The sequence below is a fragment of the Chaetura pelagica genome, unplaced genomic scaffold, assembly GCF_000747805.2.
Source record: "Chaetura pelagica isolate M959 unplaced genomic scaffold, ChaPel_1.0 scaffold222, whole genome shotgun sequence".
NCBI classification, from domain to species: domain Eukaryota; kingdom Metazoa; phylum Chordata; class Aves; order Apodiformes; family Apodidae; genus Chaetura; species Chaetura pelagica.
Genome location: NW_009952711.1, coordinates 3,420,569 through 3,438,714, shown reverse-complemented (window position 1 = coordinate 3,438,714; position 18,146 = coordinate 3,420,569). Strand labels below are relative to the sequence as shown.

At 40.0% G+C, this 18,146-nt stretch overlaps 1 protein-coding gene across 1 annotated transcript in view; it reads right to left on the bottom strand.

Moving 5' to 3' along the window:
• Positions 1 to 1,461: 1,461 nt before the first annotated feature.
• MTMR10 (myotubularin related protein 10) overlaps positions 1,462 to 18,146 on the bottom strand; it is a 43,321-nt gene continuing 26,636 nt past the window's right edge. Inside the window, exons 9-19 of the mRNA XM_009994517.1 lie at positions 10,882 to 10,972; positions 8,313 to 8,490; positions 7,850 to 7,937; positions 7,586 to 7,674; positions 6,456 to 6,586; positions 6,270 to 6,339; positions 6,007 to 6,077; positions 5,311 to 5,480; positions 3,888 to 4,058; positions 2,807 to 2,989; positions 1,462 to 2,280 (exon numbers count right to left, since the gene is read on the bottom strand). Of these exons, the coding sequence (XP_009992819.1) occupies positions 1,681 to 2,280; positions 2,807 to 2,989; positions 3,888 to 4,058; positions 5,311 to 5,480; positions 6,007 to 6,077; positions 6,270 to 6,339; positions 6,456 to 6,586; positions 7,586 to 7,674; positions 7,850 to 7,937; positions 8,313 to 8,490; positions 10,882 to 10,972 (1,842 nt within the window). The 3' untranslated portion in view covers positions 1,462 to 1,680. The remainder of the gene's footprint in view (positions 2,281 to 2,806; positions 2,990 to 3,887; positions 4,059 to 5,310; positions 5,481 to 6,006; positions 6,078 to 6,269; positions 6,340 to 6,455; positions 6,587 to 7,585; positions 7,675 to 7,849; positions 7,938 to 8,312; positions 8,491 to 10,881; positions 10,973 to 18,146) is intronic.

Genomic DNA, 18,146 nt, shown 5'->3' with positions numbered 1-18,146 from the left:
CTGAGGCCACTCCAGATGCATATTCTCTAAAATAAATACTTGAGGAATCTTAGACATCCAAAACATTGTAATTGAAGATGTGCTGAAGACCAATTTGGTTTTAGAAACAAATGAAGAGCTCAAGATCCTATTCCTCCCTTTTTCCTAACTGCTGGACTGTGCATCATCACCATGAAGTAACAGAGTAACTTCTAGTCTGTCATACAAGGCCTTTGGTGCCTTAACTCGTGGGCCAACACCTGAGTAGAGGCTAAGTGTTGGTTCCATAGTGTTTGTGTTTTACACAGGAATTGGTCAATACAAAAATACAGCCTCACTGTTAAGGTAGTTGACCGAAGCCTTCAACTATGAGCAGGACACATTACTGTTCCTCCACCCTCCCTGTGTACTTCACTCTCTACCTTTTCTCCTTATGAAGCTTGAGCCCTTTTCTGGCACGGCATCCAGGGGAAGAGGTATCATGGAAAAAGTTTCAGAGCAAAGAGGAGGCTGCTGCATTAAGCAGAGGGAAGATATTGGATTGAATTCCCTCAAGCAGTGCTTGTCTGTGGCATGGTCCATAAAGACATGCATGTATGTAAAAAAGAAGGCACCAAAAGCACTCTTCTAGCACCAGCACTCTCGTGGATTTGGCCACTTGGAGCACGTCCTCCTTTTTGGAACCCAGCAGGGCTTAAGTATGAATTCTCCTGAAAGCTACTTCATCAGGATGAGGAGCAGGTCTGCAGGGATCAGGATCTGTGCAGAGCTACAATGCTGAGGTGCTTATATAGAATAGTGAGGCTCGCATCAGACTTGCAAACAGGCTTAACCCTGGAGGACAAACCTGCTATCTCTTGAGCTGGCCTGCTGCTTCCAGAAATGGAGAGGGAGGCAGGGGATGGAACCAGAATTTACCATAACCATCTATTGTAAGAAGCTGAGGGGAGCAGTTGCAGTAGAGTCATCTTGCTACTGTTTCCTCCCAGTTAAAGGCACTTCTAAAGCTACTACAATATCCTATCTACAGTAAATGTTTAAGGTTAACAGTGCATTGTCCTGAAGTTGGTTCCTATAGTCTAAAGTCAAGCTCATGACAAAGAGCACAAATCTGACTAACTTAATGAATACATTTTGGGGAGAGAAAGAAAAGGGAACAACTCCCCCATGGATACACACTGCATTAACACCTATGTAGGATGACCGAGTCAGAACATGAATATGTATGTATGTATATAAGTATTCTTCCTGAAGAGGCAATCTGATAGAACAGTTTGTTCCCAGGATTTTAGCTGTGGGTCTGTGTCCCCTGCTCCTCGCTGCCTTGATTTGCCAAGCTGTTTTGACACAGGAGTCACTTCAGTCACTATCTGGGAAAAAAAAGGTATTTCAAGCAGAACCCTCATTAATGACCACACCAAGCCTTTCAACTAGCTAACGAAATGCTCCATCGCATATAGGAGCCAAACCACAAGAACAGAGAAGGAATGAGGGACCAGAAGCCCTAGCAGATGAGAACTACTTAAGACAAAGTTGTGCGACTCGAAGCATGACTTGCTCTGATCTGAAGTATTTGTGCAAACTTCCTTAATGTTTGTATACAAAAATTATAGCTTTCAATGCCACACGTAGCAGTGTTAACTTAGAAAAGACAAAATGATATGCTGTCTTCTCCCCAAACCTTCAAACCATCACATCACCTCAGTCTTCATTGGCAAGTGTCTCAGTGGATAGCCAGATTTTGGCACCACTTAAAAATTTGCTTAAAGGTGTTCCCAGAATGCTCCGTCTGCACAGGTTCCCTACTGGAGAGAATGGGAATGAGGAGGAGAGAAAGTCTGGGGCTGCAGAGGTGTCCTTGAAGCCATTTGCTCTGAAGTACATCCTGCTTTGATCCAGTTCCGAGCAGGTGCCTTGCAGAGCAGAGTTGCTTTTGTACTGCCGAAGGTTCCGGTTTAGCATGTCTACTTCATCTGCCAGCAAAGAAACTTTATGGAAAGCAGTGATGAAGCCACCATGATTAATCTGGGCCTCAGGAACCCAGCGGAAGTAGCAGAGTTTCCACAGTTTTATTTGTGTTCCAGAGATACGGGGTAGAATCATGCCGTGCAAATCCACAGGCTTTGCAAACCAGTCTCTGAAGTACTGCTCCATGCTGCTGCTCTGGCTCTCTGCTGGCTGCAGGAAGTCTGGTTTCAGTTTGAGTATCAGAGAGTTTCTTCTTGGAAAGAACTCTTGCTCACTGATGATTCCATTTTTTAATGCTGGGGGCACACCTCGCAATGTGGAACTGTAGTTTTTCTGCAGAAAATAAAGACTGGTAATTTTCCAGTTTTATGCTCATTTGAGTAGCAGATTTCCCTGAGCTGTTTGGATGCATTATCAGCCAGAGAAATGACGTGACCTGTAAACAGCCCTGAGCTTGAGTCACTGCTGTAGGGCTCACAGGGCAAACGCTGTGGTCCCCTGAGGCCTTTAAAAAGAAATACAGAAGTTTTCTAGACTTCCTAAAATAATGAATGACTGAATTAATCAGTATTCACTTAAGAAACTGACAATCCTGGAGGAAAAACGTGGTATGGCATCACTTTTCCATAGGTGAAATAATGCAAATGTTGGCAGGGAGCTCAGCCAAAACAGCAACTGTCCCAGAACACAATGCTCAACAATTTACCTCTTTATGTCTAGCTGGGAAGCTAAGAGAACTAACACTCCTATTGCTAAACTGAGGGTGTAAGACACTACATAGCTGTGGATTTTTAAGCCTGAACACTTCCTGGTTAAGCAGAAAACCAGCCCACTCACAGACAGACATCTCTTGAGTTACCTTTGAGCGTTTGAAAGTCCTGACGGCTCCATTCTGCACGCAGGGAGCGCTCTTGCCAATGTACAAGGGGTTGTGGAACAGTAGGCGGTCCCGGCTGGTAAACTGAAGAGACCAGTCCCAAACACAAGGAAACTTGAGGCCTTTCTCATCACCCAGCTGAATATTTTTGCTTATGGCAAATTCCTGCAAGAAATTAACATTCAGACGTATTAAAAATAAAAGAAAATAGACTCATTCACAGATCTTGGTTATAAACCAGAGCGTAACTATTGGGCAGAGAAGAGCAGGGATGTAATTCAGAGATGGCTGCAGATCAAAGCAACAGGGCAGCAAGGCAATCTGCTGGAGAAAACTGCTGTACCCTGCTTTCCATTTCTGCAATGCAGAGGCAGGATTCATGCTTACTTAGCAAAAATTACTGCTCAATGACACTCAAGTGCTTATTTACTTTTAGACCCCCCCAAGCTATCATTTTGAGAGCACACTAACAGAACCTCAATGCTCTACTTCTTTATAAGGTAGATACTGGCAATTTTAAAGACAAAATCTTTAACAAAATGAGTTTTACTTTCATCAGCCATCAAATATTTTCTACACACAGTTGTAATAAGCTGCAGTTTTCAAAAACAAATTAACATGGTTAGTTTTCTAAACACCTTCATTGTGTATTACTTGTATTACTATTTGAACTTCATGCAGTCCTTTCCAACTTTTTCAACTGCTTAAACAGGTATGTCAAGAGATTTCAGTTTGCCTGAAGTGTGACATTCTACTTATTGCCTGTCATTCTGCTGTTTCCTAGAGGAGTACAAATAATAGTACAATAACAACGCTTTTCTAGGAAAAAAAGAAAAGAAATTGAATAGACTTTCTTCTTGCATAGTTGGTTACTCTCTCTGCAAAGATCACCTGAGAGGACATTCTGATCATATTCATCTGGGGAGCTGAATATTTTGCCCCGAACAGTGTGTGACATTTGACAAACACAAAGGAATAGCATTTAAAAGCTAAGGTGATGTTATTTCCAGAGGGCAGGAAGAAGTCTTTTACTTGAAAAGAAGGTGTAACAGTTCATACTCACAGTGCTTTCCTTCACTCGCTGATGAGGACAATTGAAAAGGAAGGTGCCAAACAATGAGATACGTGCACTGTCGTGCAGTATGATAAGGTACATCTCAGAAAACTCAAAGGCTGCTGGGTATTGTTCTAGCAGCTGCCAAACACAGTCAAGAAACATCAAGAACAAAGGAGACTGGGAAAAGAAACAGAGTTTTTAGATTTAACACGAGCTTTTCCCAAGTCTTACTTCTTTGCAGTTAGTGCTCCTCAACAGGGTAAACTATTTGGAGCACTGCCTTTTTAATTATTTTATGCAACTATAATACCCTGTATTCCTGTTTAGTCACTTTCACAAGCAACTGCATCAACTGGCCTTCTCAGTGTTGCCTTCCCACAGCTTTCCCTTCTCTGTAGGAAGTCAAGCAGTTCTTTCCTGGGCTCTCTTCATATTCATGCCACTGCAAAAACACTTTCTGCCACGTCCCTCAAAATTTCCAAATTAGTGTTTGTATGAGCCTTCCTTACCACTTGGCCTTGTTCTCACAATGTACACACTTCCCTCTTGTTTGAAATGACTGGAGAGCTTATGATTCAGCCATGTTAACATCTCTGCACTTTCAAGCTCTTTCCACAGTGGCCCATAAATAGCAAAAGTATAAACTGTCATTTATAAAAAGCCTTAGAAATATTTTCCTCTTCCCAGTTTCACTCTTCTGTATAACCTTTCCTAGAGTCAAAATACCTGCTTGCTCATTATTTCCCCCTTGGTATTTCAGTTTCTTTATCCTTTCACACATTCACACAACCTCAGTTTAGCTGGTGGCTCAGGGGTTTTGTTTCTCTGTTACCCCCCTTGGGCACTGTCCCTGCCAACCTGGGGGTCCTCTGCTTTTCCAACTGCAATTAGAAGTGCCTCCTTTGCAATTAAAAGGCCAAAGAAGATTAGCTGGAAATACTGAAAATCAAGCAGTGTGCTACCCTCTATTAATCTGTGTGGCAGCTGTGCTCATAAAGCTGCAGTGCTTCTTTCTCAGCTTGATGCTCAGAAAAGTGCTGCACATTGATATCACCTGGTATTAAAAAAAACAATTATGCACACAGATACCCTTGGTAAAACAAACCAAACCCAACACCCTCCTAACCTCCTTCTACTGCCATAAAAACTGTGGGCCGTGCTGGCACTTGTACTAGTGGGGCCTTTTCTGTATCACATGGAAGCAACATAAAAATCCAGCAACATTTGGTTGCACCTGGTGTTTCACTTGATTCTCATCTGACTACAGAAAATAAAAGAACTATCCCAAAGACTCATTTTCTCTAACATGAGTTTCATGGCATTTGAAGGTATTAAAAAATGCTTTGACTTTTAAATTTCTGTGTGAATACATGTTCAGGCTGATACTAACCAGCTACCATTATCAAATACAAATGCAATTCACTTTTACCTCTTTGTCAGATCTCTTTAAGTGGTTACACCTATCTAAAAACTGATATCCTGCCATGACCCATTCCTTCTGTATTAAGCTTTGAAATCCAACAATTGTTCGAAAATAGGGATCCAGCATAACTTGAATGAGAGAAGCAGCAAGACAGCTCAGGTCCCGTCCCTCTTCCTCTGTGAACAACACACAGAAGACAGAAAATACATAAGATACAGGTGCTTATCTACAGTTAGACCTCAAAGAGCAAAAAGTGGCAACTAGGTCTAGTATTTTCCTTTGAATTTTTTGAATTTTTTTCTCAGTGTATTTTTTTCTGGGATATCTGCACTTACACAACAGCAGCCACTGTTAGTGAAATGCTTTTATATACAGGATCTCTGAACAAAACTGATACTGCTCATGCAAGGAGCACTAGTCCAATTACCACAGTACAAAAGTTCCCCCAAAGTTTTAATTCTATCATATCATTATCAGAATAAAAACCACAAAGACTCAAAGTGAAATATCCCTTGGATTCTGTGGGCTGTGTTTCAGTTCAGATACATAACAAAATTATTCCTTTCCAGTCCTTTAAATGCCTAAAGTATTTAGAAGCAACGGGGTTTATGTCTAGAGACTTCATCTGATGTTATCTGAGCGTGTTTATCTGTATTATCAGAGCACTGCTAAGAACTGCAGCATGCTGGAGGGATGTGTTACCTTGAAGAACTACAGAAACATGCTTACACTCCATCATATACACAAGCTCAGCAGAATGCTTCAGAAACAACCTAGACAGGAAAAGAAAGAGATATAAGCATTAATGGAATAGGTTCACACTCTAGAGGAAAAAATATTTGGGATATCTACATTCACCTAACTGATCTACTACAACAGAGAATCCTTCAACTGATTCACTGATTCTTTACACTGGTGAAAGTTTTTCACATCTCATTAACCATAATTTTATTAATGGTACAAACCTAATATACTCTAACCAGTGAGTATTTTCCAGTGAGGACAGCCACTTCTCTTCAGTTTCTTCAAAAGGCTCTGCAACAAGGAAAGAAATTTCATTGTAGAACAAATAACTATTCCTGTTAGCCAGATCCATTAGACTTGGTTGTATTTCAAGAAAAGCACCAGGGAAGAAGGACAGTCCAGCGTACCATTAACACACAGCTGCTTTAGTTTGATGTGTGCAGCCTGGAGCTCCTGGATGCTGGGGAGACACTTGTCCAGATCAGATTTGTAAACGTCGCTTCTCAGGGGATGGCTTCGAGTTATTGCATTACAAATCCTAGGCAAGAAAGAGAATCTCCATTTTATTACTGGAGAGGAGAGAAACAGTCTTTCAAGAAACACACCACAGTCATTAGCTGCAAACAACTAACACCATAAAACCATGCACCTTATTTAAAAAAAAACACAACAGTAGCTTTCTAATTTATATGCAGGAGATCTATTGCTCTTGCTACAAAGCTATTGACACAAATATTTTTGGTATCTGCTAGTTACAAAAGAAACAAAAAAAGGAAATGCTGGATCATTAACAAGTTTGGGAAAGGCACATCTTAGGCTTAGCTACAGTTAAAAAGCTCTATTCAATTTTTAATTTTCCACAATTTTTAGTAATACTTACATATGCTAAACAAACAGAATATATATAAAGTTTATAAAGCCAGGAAATCTGACAGGGTTTCAAATAAAACCAAGAGCTCCAGCCTAACACACACAATGCAAGCATTTGTACTAGCAAAACATTCACCTTACAAAGTAAACCAAAGAACAAGCAACACCAAGCTAGTAAACAAAAAACCCTTCTTACAAGGGGTTTACTAAGGCTCCAAATGCCTTCATGTTTCATCATGGACAGTGAACAAGTATTTCACAGAAATACCATATGCATTGTGGCACTAAATCTATAGAACTGTTTTTCACAATCCCACAAATACATTAACTACTTTTTACTCTGTCTTGCAGGCAAGAAAATCCCCACCAACTTAAGCTGTATTACAGTGATATCAGTAGAAAGGATTAAGTCTGATCCTCTTATCACAATACACTGGCTGCCTAAAAAATAAACATTAATGTTTGAAAAATTATTTAGTATTTGAAACGAGTAGATTGTGAATAGAAACTATGCCAGAACCATATTAGAGAACAGCTTCTCAACAGCTGCTGCACCACGGTATAAAGCAACTATCTTCTCAATGGCCAGCTGCTGCTGTAGGTTACACACAGGCACCACCTGTGTTACCCTTCCTGTCTGAGTAAAGGATAATAACTAATCCTTTACCTTTGATCAATTCTTCTTTGCTGCAACACATCTTTAATGTTGGCCATTCTTACCAGGGCACTGCCATTAGGGTGATTCCAAGACCATAACTGATAGGGGGGAAAAAAACACAGAAGAAACAACATAATAATCCAGGTTAGTGTTATTCCATAGAATTATTTTTTTCCTCAATGCTACACACAAAACTATGTTAACTAGCATGTACATCTTTAAGATTAACATTGTGCAATGATGAAGAACAGTAACAATGAAGATTGCACTTACTGGCATTCGTCTCCCAATAAAAGAGTAGGAGTATAGCTTAAGGTCTTGATCTGCTAGGGAAGATGGAACCACAAAATACTCTGGAAGGCTTGGGGAAAAAATACAATACAAAAGATTACTTTTCCCTAGGGATTTCCCCATCTTTTCTCCTGCTGCAGTGCTCCAGCCCCTACCCCTCCTATCTGCACAACCATACAGGTCACAGACACAGCTCGGGGTGTGCTAGGTCAACACCTGCAGGGCCAGAGGGAAGTGCAAAAGCATGAAAGCAAGAGATGCTCGAGTGTGACATTTCATTTAAAGACAACACTTGCAGGATCTTTGAACTGAGGGTCTTGCCAGAGTGTGGCACATTAAAGAGGTGAAGTACACAGTTAGGAAGGACAGAGGCGTTGGTAGAGGAGACAGGAAAAGACAGGAAAATTGCTCGTTTTCTTCTACTTGCATTATAAAAGAAACTTACCAAGTAGATATCATATAACCTTCATTGATTGAACAAACTCTCCACTCAGAAGCACCTGTCCTTTTGATTTCTCTATCCCAATCAGAGTAAGTTTCAAACAAAGGTGTCTGCTGGCCACTGGCACTGCCGATGCCACCACCACCACCACCTCCTGGGTCTATTCCATTCACCTTCTTTGCTAGGAAAAGAAAATTCATCAATGCACATTTAAAAAAAAAATACAGAAAACCCCAAACTCTTCACCTTCCTAATTACAAGAATGAGAGACTGGGCTCAGGACTAACATTACCTATTATTGTATCACACCACATCAGTGAATTAATGACAACTTGGCAATATGTGAAAATGTAAACCTTTTTTCCCCAACAGAAAAGTAACATAAAATCGGTGTGTTGTGCTGCTTGCTAGAAAGCAAGACATGCTACCACCAGGGACCTATTTTATCTTCAGTCAGAGGATTTCTCTCTTCAACATACCAAAGTTAGTGATCTTTTAAAAACATGAACCATTTATAGGCTCCCCTGTAATTAGACACCTTATGAAGAAAGCAAAATAAAAATAATATAATTTCAACAGCTTTAAGTGGCTGCTGTATTAACAGCAAATGAAATCAACTGAAGGCCAAGTTAATATATATATTATGCATACATATATATATATATATTTATATGCACTGAAAAAATAGCCTGCCATTTTGTGTCTAGGACCCAAGAAGATTACTGTTAGTCTGTTACTAACACAGAAGCATCTCCATTGTTGGTCATTCTTTAGGTGCCACGGAGACACTCAGCTGTGTCAAAGGAGACTACACTTTGGTTCTTGACACTTGGAAGTGAATTTTTAGATTGAAGTGAAATAAACTGAAACTCATCCCTTCTAGCTCCCCCATGAAAGCTCCCAGCTTTAGCAGGAGTCTGTAAAGATGGAAGAGCCTGCCCAAACAAACCAGATCACAGTGTTACAGCTCTACTGCCATCTCAGTGATTGTGTAGTTTCTATCTTCTGTATCTATCAACTTCATTCTTGCACAAGGACTTGACTACTTATGTTTTTCAGAAGAAAACTGGACTAAAACTGGAATGAAGTATATAGAGCATATAGAGAAATATAATTACAAAAAATGTTACAATTTTACTGTTCAGTAGCAGGATATAGAATTATAAAAATACAGCCTGGAAAACATGTAGATATACACCAGAGCAATACAGGCTCTTTATGTTCCTCAAGAAGCACAAAGAAAGTATCTCAACTTTTACTTCACTGGGACTAGCAAGGACAGAACACAGTGCTGGAATTGTAAGAGCAAAGCCAGAGATGGATGCTACAAACATCAGGGTTCACACAAGAGAAAAAAAACAACCCAAAGCAAAAGTATTTCAAGCTCTTTTCTCCAGCAACTGCAGCACAGCAGAACAACTATCATCTGCCATTCTGGTCTGCTGCTCCAGAGGAACAACGTTTTTTTACCCACCTTACGTAATTCTTCCACTAGGTAATTTTCCACACAGCAAATGGTATTTTAAGGACAGAGTAAAGACAACTTTGCGACAGACTAACATTTTGTTCACACTCCACTTTAATATTTCATTGTAATTTTATCTGCAAATTGGCTTCCTCCCTAGTACTCTGTAATGCTACAGTACATGAACCTTAATAAACACCCAGATCTTATCAGGTAAGAAACTGTATGTGTAATGATGTATAACATGAACACATGCCACTAATTCTTGTGCATGCACAGGGCAGTCATGTAGGCACCTGCATGAAAAACATGCATTTTTGTGCAAATGTGAAGGCCTGAGCTCATAATGCCACAATATTGAAATTTTCTATCAGGCAGATCAGTGGTTTCTACTGCCAGCTGCTAAGTATTCCAGTACCACAGAACTACGTGGATGGCACTTTCTCTATCTGGAGGCTTGTTAAGGCTAGAGCTGATGGCTTTTCAGCTGTGAATTGGCTGGGGAACACTAAGCAGTGACCACACAGCATTGCACTAGAAGTGAAGTTCCAAAGGTATCTTTTTCAGGCTTACCTAACTGACAAGGTTCAGTTGGAGATTGGCCTTGAGCAGAGAGGGTGTGCTCCAACTCAGCAGGGGTGGTGGAGGTTTTGAGTGGTAAGAACTGCCTAGTAAGCCTCTAGGAAAGAAGGTATGGAGTCCCCAGTTGCACAAATCCTCCTGCAATACCACCAGAAGAGAAACTTATTCCCAAAAGAAGGGCAGGTGAACAAGCCTGCCTGATGGGAGATTAGCTAGGTACCTAGAGTACCAATAGAGACATACAATAGGAGGATCCAAGCATGAGTTGAGAAATACGAGTATTCATGCTGACATAGGTAGTTTTGGTTTGCTTCAGACAGGAAAGACATTTTTTTTTGTCATTAATGTCTATCACAATGGATGACTTATAACTGCAAGTAAGAGGTTGGGTGCAGGACAAGCCAGTTTTAATACCCTTGAAGAAAGCCTCAAATGCTTTTTGCCACTACTTCTAGACAGAAGTCTTACTGAAGTCACATATTATGAAATAGGGAAAAAAAAATATGGAAGTACTTCCATGCTTACCAGGATTATGATAAATTTCCCCAACGTACTCGAATGCAAAGAGCAGCTGAAGATCTGTTGGCTGAGAATAATGAGCTATCGCAAGGCACACCTAGGAAAGGAGCATTTATTACTGTTATTTATAGACATAAAATGTATTGCCTTTAATTATGACAGCATGAAATATACAAAGCAAAAGTTAAAAATCAGTCTTCTGCTGTTTTATTTTCATATCTTGAGAGATAATAATTAAATACTTAAACATATTTGCCAAGAGACTGTTACTGTAATAATAGTAGGTGAGTTCATGACCATCTATGAACTGATAAGGGTTCACTAAGTGTTTGCAAGAAAGATCAGACTGCAACAGTCATCCCTAAACATGATTCTCTCTATCAACAGTGACAAGAAAGGTCTGGGAATTAATATGCTGTGCCTGCCCACCTGTGTATAGGAGGAGAACAGGGGAAAAAAAAAAGAGCATGGCTTACAGCTGCTGAGCACAGTACAGCAAAATCTCATTTGTCATTGGTCTTTTGATAATTAGCGGTTTGTATAATACAATACTTATCAATGTCACATAAGAATTTAAGAACGATCATACTGAGTCAGTTCAAAAGGTCCAACCTAGTGTTCTGTTCCTGACAGTGACCAGCTATCCATGGCTGGGGAACAGAATAAAAACAGACGAAGCAAATAATGAAATTTTACCTGCATATTTTTCAAGAGTTCACAGTTCAGGCCCTTCCTGAACTAAGACCTAGTATCACTATTCAACATTTGACAGGCATTTCTTCTACAAAGTCATGAGTTGGGCCAAGAGATTTTGGAAGTGTTACTTCCCTTTAAAAAAGCCCAGTTGGCTCTTCCTAAAAGTATCATACTTAACTAAAAGTCTATCTTTTCCACTACTTCACCCCCTAAACGCATAAGGCATACCAGTCTGTGCTGTGCAAAACTCAGCCTTCAAAAATTTCTGCTCTTAGAAGGGAAAACAAAAGGTTGCCCTTTGAAGACTTTCAGAACCTATGTCAATAGTCTACCCCATTCCCTCGTATTCCAAGATCATGAAGGGCTTTGATGAATATAAATGAAGAGCAGCTTTCCGCCAAGTTAGTTGGAGCAAGTAATTCACAGTGTGAAAATGCTACGTGACAAAGCTTTTAATTAGGGACACAGTATAACGTTCACATTATAACCACCTAAAATTTTCTTCCTTCCCTTCAGTTGTCTGTGGCTTTTTATATTTGGGAACATGTTAGCACAATGTATTCACTGCTCAGCAGTTTTCAAATTTATTTTTGAAAAACACTCTGTGCATCCAGGAAGTTGTTTTCTGTCAGTGAAGGGAAGTTTTCTTTTTGTCATAGACATAAAAGAAAGACCTGAATGACACCCAACTGCAGGAGCACTACTTCTGGCAGTGTAGTAGTGCTCCTGAGAGAGTTCACCTATGCTAAGTTCTGCATGGAGAGTCATTGTACTTTTCCTAGCTTCAATGCAACATACATCATGGAACCTTCATTATGTTTTTCTTTACTTTGGCTTTTGAAGGAGACATTCCTCATTATTTATAAAACTAGCAATGACTGGAGACTAACTAGAGTTGAAAATGGTTTGTCACAAACACTGCCCATCAAAAAAAGCTCCTGTTAAGTCTTGGAAGAAAGTTGCTTTAACTTTTCTTCCCCCATTTTCAGTTCTACAATGAAATTACAAAAGAGAGAGGACAGGATGTTCCAGGGTGGGGAGGGAGGAAGATCCCACAAAAAAACTTGAACAGCAGAAGTGCCACTAGAAAATATTCTAGCATGACTTTTCAAATAAACATTTAGAAGCTCATTTACAGGATCTGGCGAAAACGCTCATTATTACCATGAGGCAACTGGAAGCCATGCACATCTTGAGGTTTCAGTGTTCAACTCAAAGCTGAAGACATCAGCTATTCCATAATACTTGGCCACTTCTAGCAAGACTACTGCCTGTCATTCACAATGAAACAAAATGGAAATCTGTGTATATACACATTTTGACTTCTATTTTTCTATGCAACTTTGCACTGAAGTAACTGGCACTAACAGAGCTACTCATCTTCATTCATGGGAGTGAATGCTGAAAGCCTTTTACTGTGCTGATCTACTCTCAAGGCTTGAGGATGAACTGCAAGCCATTAAAAAATTCCATTGTACTGCCAAGTAACACAATAGAAATACAGTAAAATCTATTTTTAAGAGCAGCAGCTGAAAGCTCTGTCATTTTCTTGCCACATGTGAGGAGAGTGGCTGTGTTAAGAGGTGTAAGGCTGCAAGGGGGAGATTGCAGGCACGCAGAGCTCTGCTCTTGAACCCTGCAGCTTAACGGTGCTCCCAGGTGTTGCACAGTACAGACATAATTCACAGTCACAGGTGCTGCATGGGTGAAACAGTCTACCTGTAGATTACAATACAGGTTCAGGGCCTCCATCTCTGGTTTTAAAAAGATTTAATAAATTTATCCTGCTACTGTCTTCATTTTTACATTTTAGACAAAGTCCATGCATATATAGCCTAAACAACTATTAAAGACTTTTTCAGTTTGTTCCTCACTAAATTCATAGAGTAGTTTTATTGTCTGAAAGTTTCAGAAGACCAGCACATCCCACAGATCTCAGCACATTTACCACCATAAGTAGAAAGCTCTTACATTGGAAGACAAACATGCTTTACAGGAAATGTTCTCATATCAAACTGAAAAATGTTTGGTATTCTTGCCAACTTCCAATTGTGTAAAGCTGAAGATATTTAGGCTCCGTCAAATAACAAGAGAATAGGCTGCTTGTTGGAAAGTTCATTTATTAGAAGCAGTAAACACAATGGCTGTAATTATTTCATAGTACAGAGGCTGCTTCCCTGTGTCAGTGCTCCCTGTTCAACCCCTAGCTGAGAAAAATAATTATACTATCAGGGCAAGTCCTCTTCCTCAACAGGAATTTTACTAAGGACAAGAGCTTCAAAATGTTGCTCATACTCTTGGAAAAGGTAGTTTTGAACAGTCATATTTAAGATGTGCTAAGTTAGCACAGCCTCACATTTCACCTCCTTCCCTAAGCCAGGCCTGTCTGATGAACTCCCTGGAAGGATTCTATTTTTCCCTTGCTCCTGCAATTCCTATTCCAAGCAGACACCTATTGTGGAAAGTCATGCAACCAGGACAAAATCAAGTCCAATGGACAGAATTTGTTAATCTTCCTAGGCAGGAAGTCTTCTTGGGAAAATAAGCTTCCAGGTAACCAGAGTTTCACATTGTGCACCTTCTCCTAGCTGATATGGATTGTGTAATTGAGAACTGGTGGGGTTTTTTTTCCTTCTAAAAGAATTACACCACATTATACATAATACTTATTTTAGTTAGAGTACAAGCAATCTACACAAGAGGAAACAGCACAAGGATTTCAGAGGCTGAAGTAACTTTTTACATATCAGAATCCTTGTTTGCAAAAGAATGTGTTTGAATTCTAAGTAAAGGTCTTAAGAGAAATATTAAAATGCATGGCTATTTTTAAAAATACCTGTAGACAAGTTTACTGCTGAAAAAAGTTTTCTTCAGCCCCTCTAATCCCACTGCAAAGACCAAAAATGTACCTTCTTGTGCACTCCCAGTGTCTTGAGATGTTATTGTCATCCGTGTAAGCAATTAGAACAACATAATACAGAAGTTTGGAGGGGAAGGAAAAAAAAAAAAAAAAAGACACTAAAAAGGGTCAGGGTCATTTGTCCAAAACTCTCAGTTTCATGTTATTCAGAACAATTAGGAAAAAACTGTTCCACTTCATCCCAAGTGTTATGATGTGGGAGAAGGCTCATTTTGATTGCACAGGAAACAAGATTCCTTCTGTTTTGACTAAGCATGTGTTTGTGAAACTGCTCTCACACTCATTTAAAAAAGCTTGCTGGAAGAAAAGAGCTGAGAGCTCCACAAGAGAAAGGAACTGAGAAAATGGAGATATATTTAGAAGCCAGGAGATTCCAGGGTGTGTGCCACTCGGGTCACTGCCAAGATCCATGTGTGTGGTGAGGCAACACACTATCCCATCACCAAGCAGTTGTAAGATCTAAAGCCTCAGATTTTAATTTCTTACTCTAATGTCAAGTATTGTAGAGACCAGAAATTAGCAGGAGTTTTCAGTTTGATTGTTGGTTGTGATCTTTGGAACAAAATAATTCCTTTTCCTTTAAGGAATGTGAAATGCTGCTTCTTTCACACTGCCTAACTTAAGACTTCCCTAACTTGCTTACCCTTGCTTCCCCATCCTCCACTTCCTCCCACACCCACCTGGCTTTCCTTCCTTTGGAGACTCTATAACTTTATTTTAGAGACAAAACAGAATTAAACTCCTAAATAGTGATGAGTGCAAGTTTCCATTCTCTATATTATTCCTTAACTCTTGTCTCCCAAATAGCCATTAAAAATGAGGAAGAAAATATTTTCTTGACTGATTAATGTGGAAACAGCATTTTATAAGCATGTACTGGCTGTATTCTAATAGAACTAATTCACCTCAAAAGCGAGTGTTCTTCCAACTTGTTTCTGCTTAAGAGTAAACACCTCTGAAAGTTCTACCAATATTACCCACCCATCATGTCTATATGTAATCAAGTCAGACTGTCCACGTCAGGAGCCTGACTGCTTTCAAAACTGGATCTTTCTTTTCTAGCTCTTCTGTCCTCATAAGGAGGCAAAATTAGGAAGGGTTATTCTCCCTTGTGCCTTGTTCAGCAAACCTAGACACTTCCTTAGGAACAGATTACATTCTCCTTGCCAACAGCAATTCTGAACTGCATGCTGCCGAGTATTTCCATTACATTCAAGGCACTATGCATGAAACAAACTGACTTCACTGTATAAAGCTAGTACCACTTCTTGTAACTACTCCATATATTTAAAGCTCATCTTTAAATAGTAACTATCAAGTGTCAGTTTTATTTGTTTAACTACTGCTCTAAACAGAATATTTGCTAGCTTCTGGCAACAAGTTAGAGACATTTATACTCCAACGGTTTGAAGTGTATATAGTTTAGTAAGTAGATGTTTCATTTTGACCCACCACTGCTTTATTCCTCGGATGATACTCCTCTCTATTACCAGAGTGACATTTAGTTTGAAATCTCCCTGCTCCCATTTGTTTAGTTGACTGGATTTATGTAAAGTTTGCTATTTATGATGTATAAAGTGCTAACATGCAGTTCTCTTGCTTTATAAAACAGAGATTGTAATGCTAACTAACATCACCCTCCCTCCTGCTTATTTTAAAAACAAGTGAAAAAAATTATTAGAAAAAACTTCAGTCATAAATACTTCAGACATTATTATAGTCTGCAGAATTCACTGCTTCCAATAGGAATTCTGAGTTCTGCAGTTTCTCAACATCAAGCACCCTAGAAAACCTTCATAAAACACACAAACACAATGTATCCAGTTTATTTTTTACTGAGGAGATCTTAATATCTAGCTCCAAAATGAACACAGGCAAATGTATGAGGAAAAAAATACAGCTAACAATTATTTTTATTTTTCTCAAAGAGATGACTGGAGATTAGGGCCCCATGTCAAAAGGAAATAGGAGAAGCTGGAAAAGGTCCTGTGGTGTTCAAGCTGGACATTAGGAAAACACGCAGCAGTGGAACAGCTTACCCACAGAGGGAGAAGGTTCTTAATCCCTGGTGGTTCTCAAGATACAACTGGACAAATCCACAGCTCAACTGACCTAATCCTGCCAACTCTGAAGAGAAAGGTGGAATAGGTGATCTCCACAGGACCGTCCCATCACCACCTCTGGATCCATGGTCAAGTCTCTACTACAACATGCTCTCAGTCATAAGACAATGCTAGCACACTCAGCCAAAGAGAGGAGCAGGAATTCTTCCTCTCATCAGAACTCAGTTATACTTAAAAGTCTTGGTCCTCCCTCCCAAAGTTATGCCCACACAATTCTTTCCAAGTAGACAGCTAACAATGTTTTCATGTGTAAATAGCTGGAGGTAAATATTTATTAAAGTAGCCCTTCAGAACTAGATGGAGGCCTGACCACCTTCCTTTGTTTTCAAGCCTCAGGACAAGCTTGCTAATATGTACTACTGGAAGTGCAGGAACAGAAACCAGATAAAGATCTTTCAAGTGTGGTGCCACCAGCATGCCATTTAACTGTCAGAAAGAACACAATAACTCCATTCAATATCCTGTACAAGACGATTCCAGTTGTGCTCACCAGCATCCCAAAATAATTTAAGCAAAACTATTTCAGAAGAAACCTGACCTAAGGACCTCATGGCTTCACGTGAAATAAAGTTAGCAGGATCTTACCTCCCTTTGGTAAAAGTGTGATTTTGTGACACACCCGCACAAAGTTGCACTAACCTACCTGATACATCAAAACTCCAAAAGTAGCCACACAGCTGATACTATGATTTGTACAAGTTTTCTTCCACTCCTCTAGTTAGGCATTCTAATCTTTGAACTTGGCAACTATTCCACCTTTGTTACCACCAGGGAAATCTTTACAGCCCCACAGTCAGATCCTTCTGGATCTCTAGACCTAGCTGTTCTCTATCAAAAGAAATCATGTTCGATTGTGTAACTATAAATGTATAAAGCAAGTACCTTCATAAAAAGGTTTCACTTTTTGTTCTTGCATAAGTAAATGCAGCACAAAAAGGATTAATGAGATGCTGAGTTGATGCTTTCTTCCTCCCTCCTCCAGGCTAATCACTCTTCTTAGCTCTGACAGCCAATTAGAAACAGTTGCTATAACAATATTGCAGTAGACTGGCTGCTCCAGGGACATTTCATAGAAGCTGAGAGAGGGGGCCTGCCTGCTGGAAGCTTGCCAACCATGCAAGGTTACAAACAGCAAAGGCAGCAGGAAGGGAGGAACCCAGAAGACTAACAAGGAACGAACAGTCTGCGCCAGCCCTGGGTTTCTGCCCTCAGACCCTGTGAGGGTGTAAAAGGTGAAGTGGATCATCAGTTGCTTTGCTGCTAACTGCAGACTCAGACTCAGACTTTGCTGCTAACTGGGCAGATGGTTCTTAGGACGTAAGCTCAAACTTTATCCTACTGAGAAGACAAATACTTAAGCTCTGTGAGCAAACTGGGTCACATTCCATATCAAATGATTGCTGTGCCACACCTGGCCTCGAAGTGGTTGGTGCCATGGAGATGGAAGGAGCTGTAACTCAACCTATGGCACCAATCCCAAACAAGGACCCCGAGAGCTAATGGTAGGTAGACGAACCATCTCTGTTCAGCAG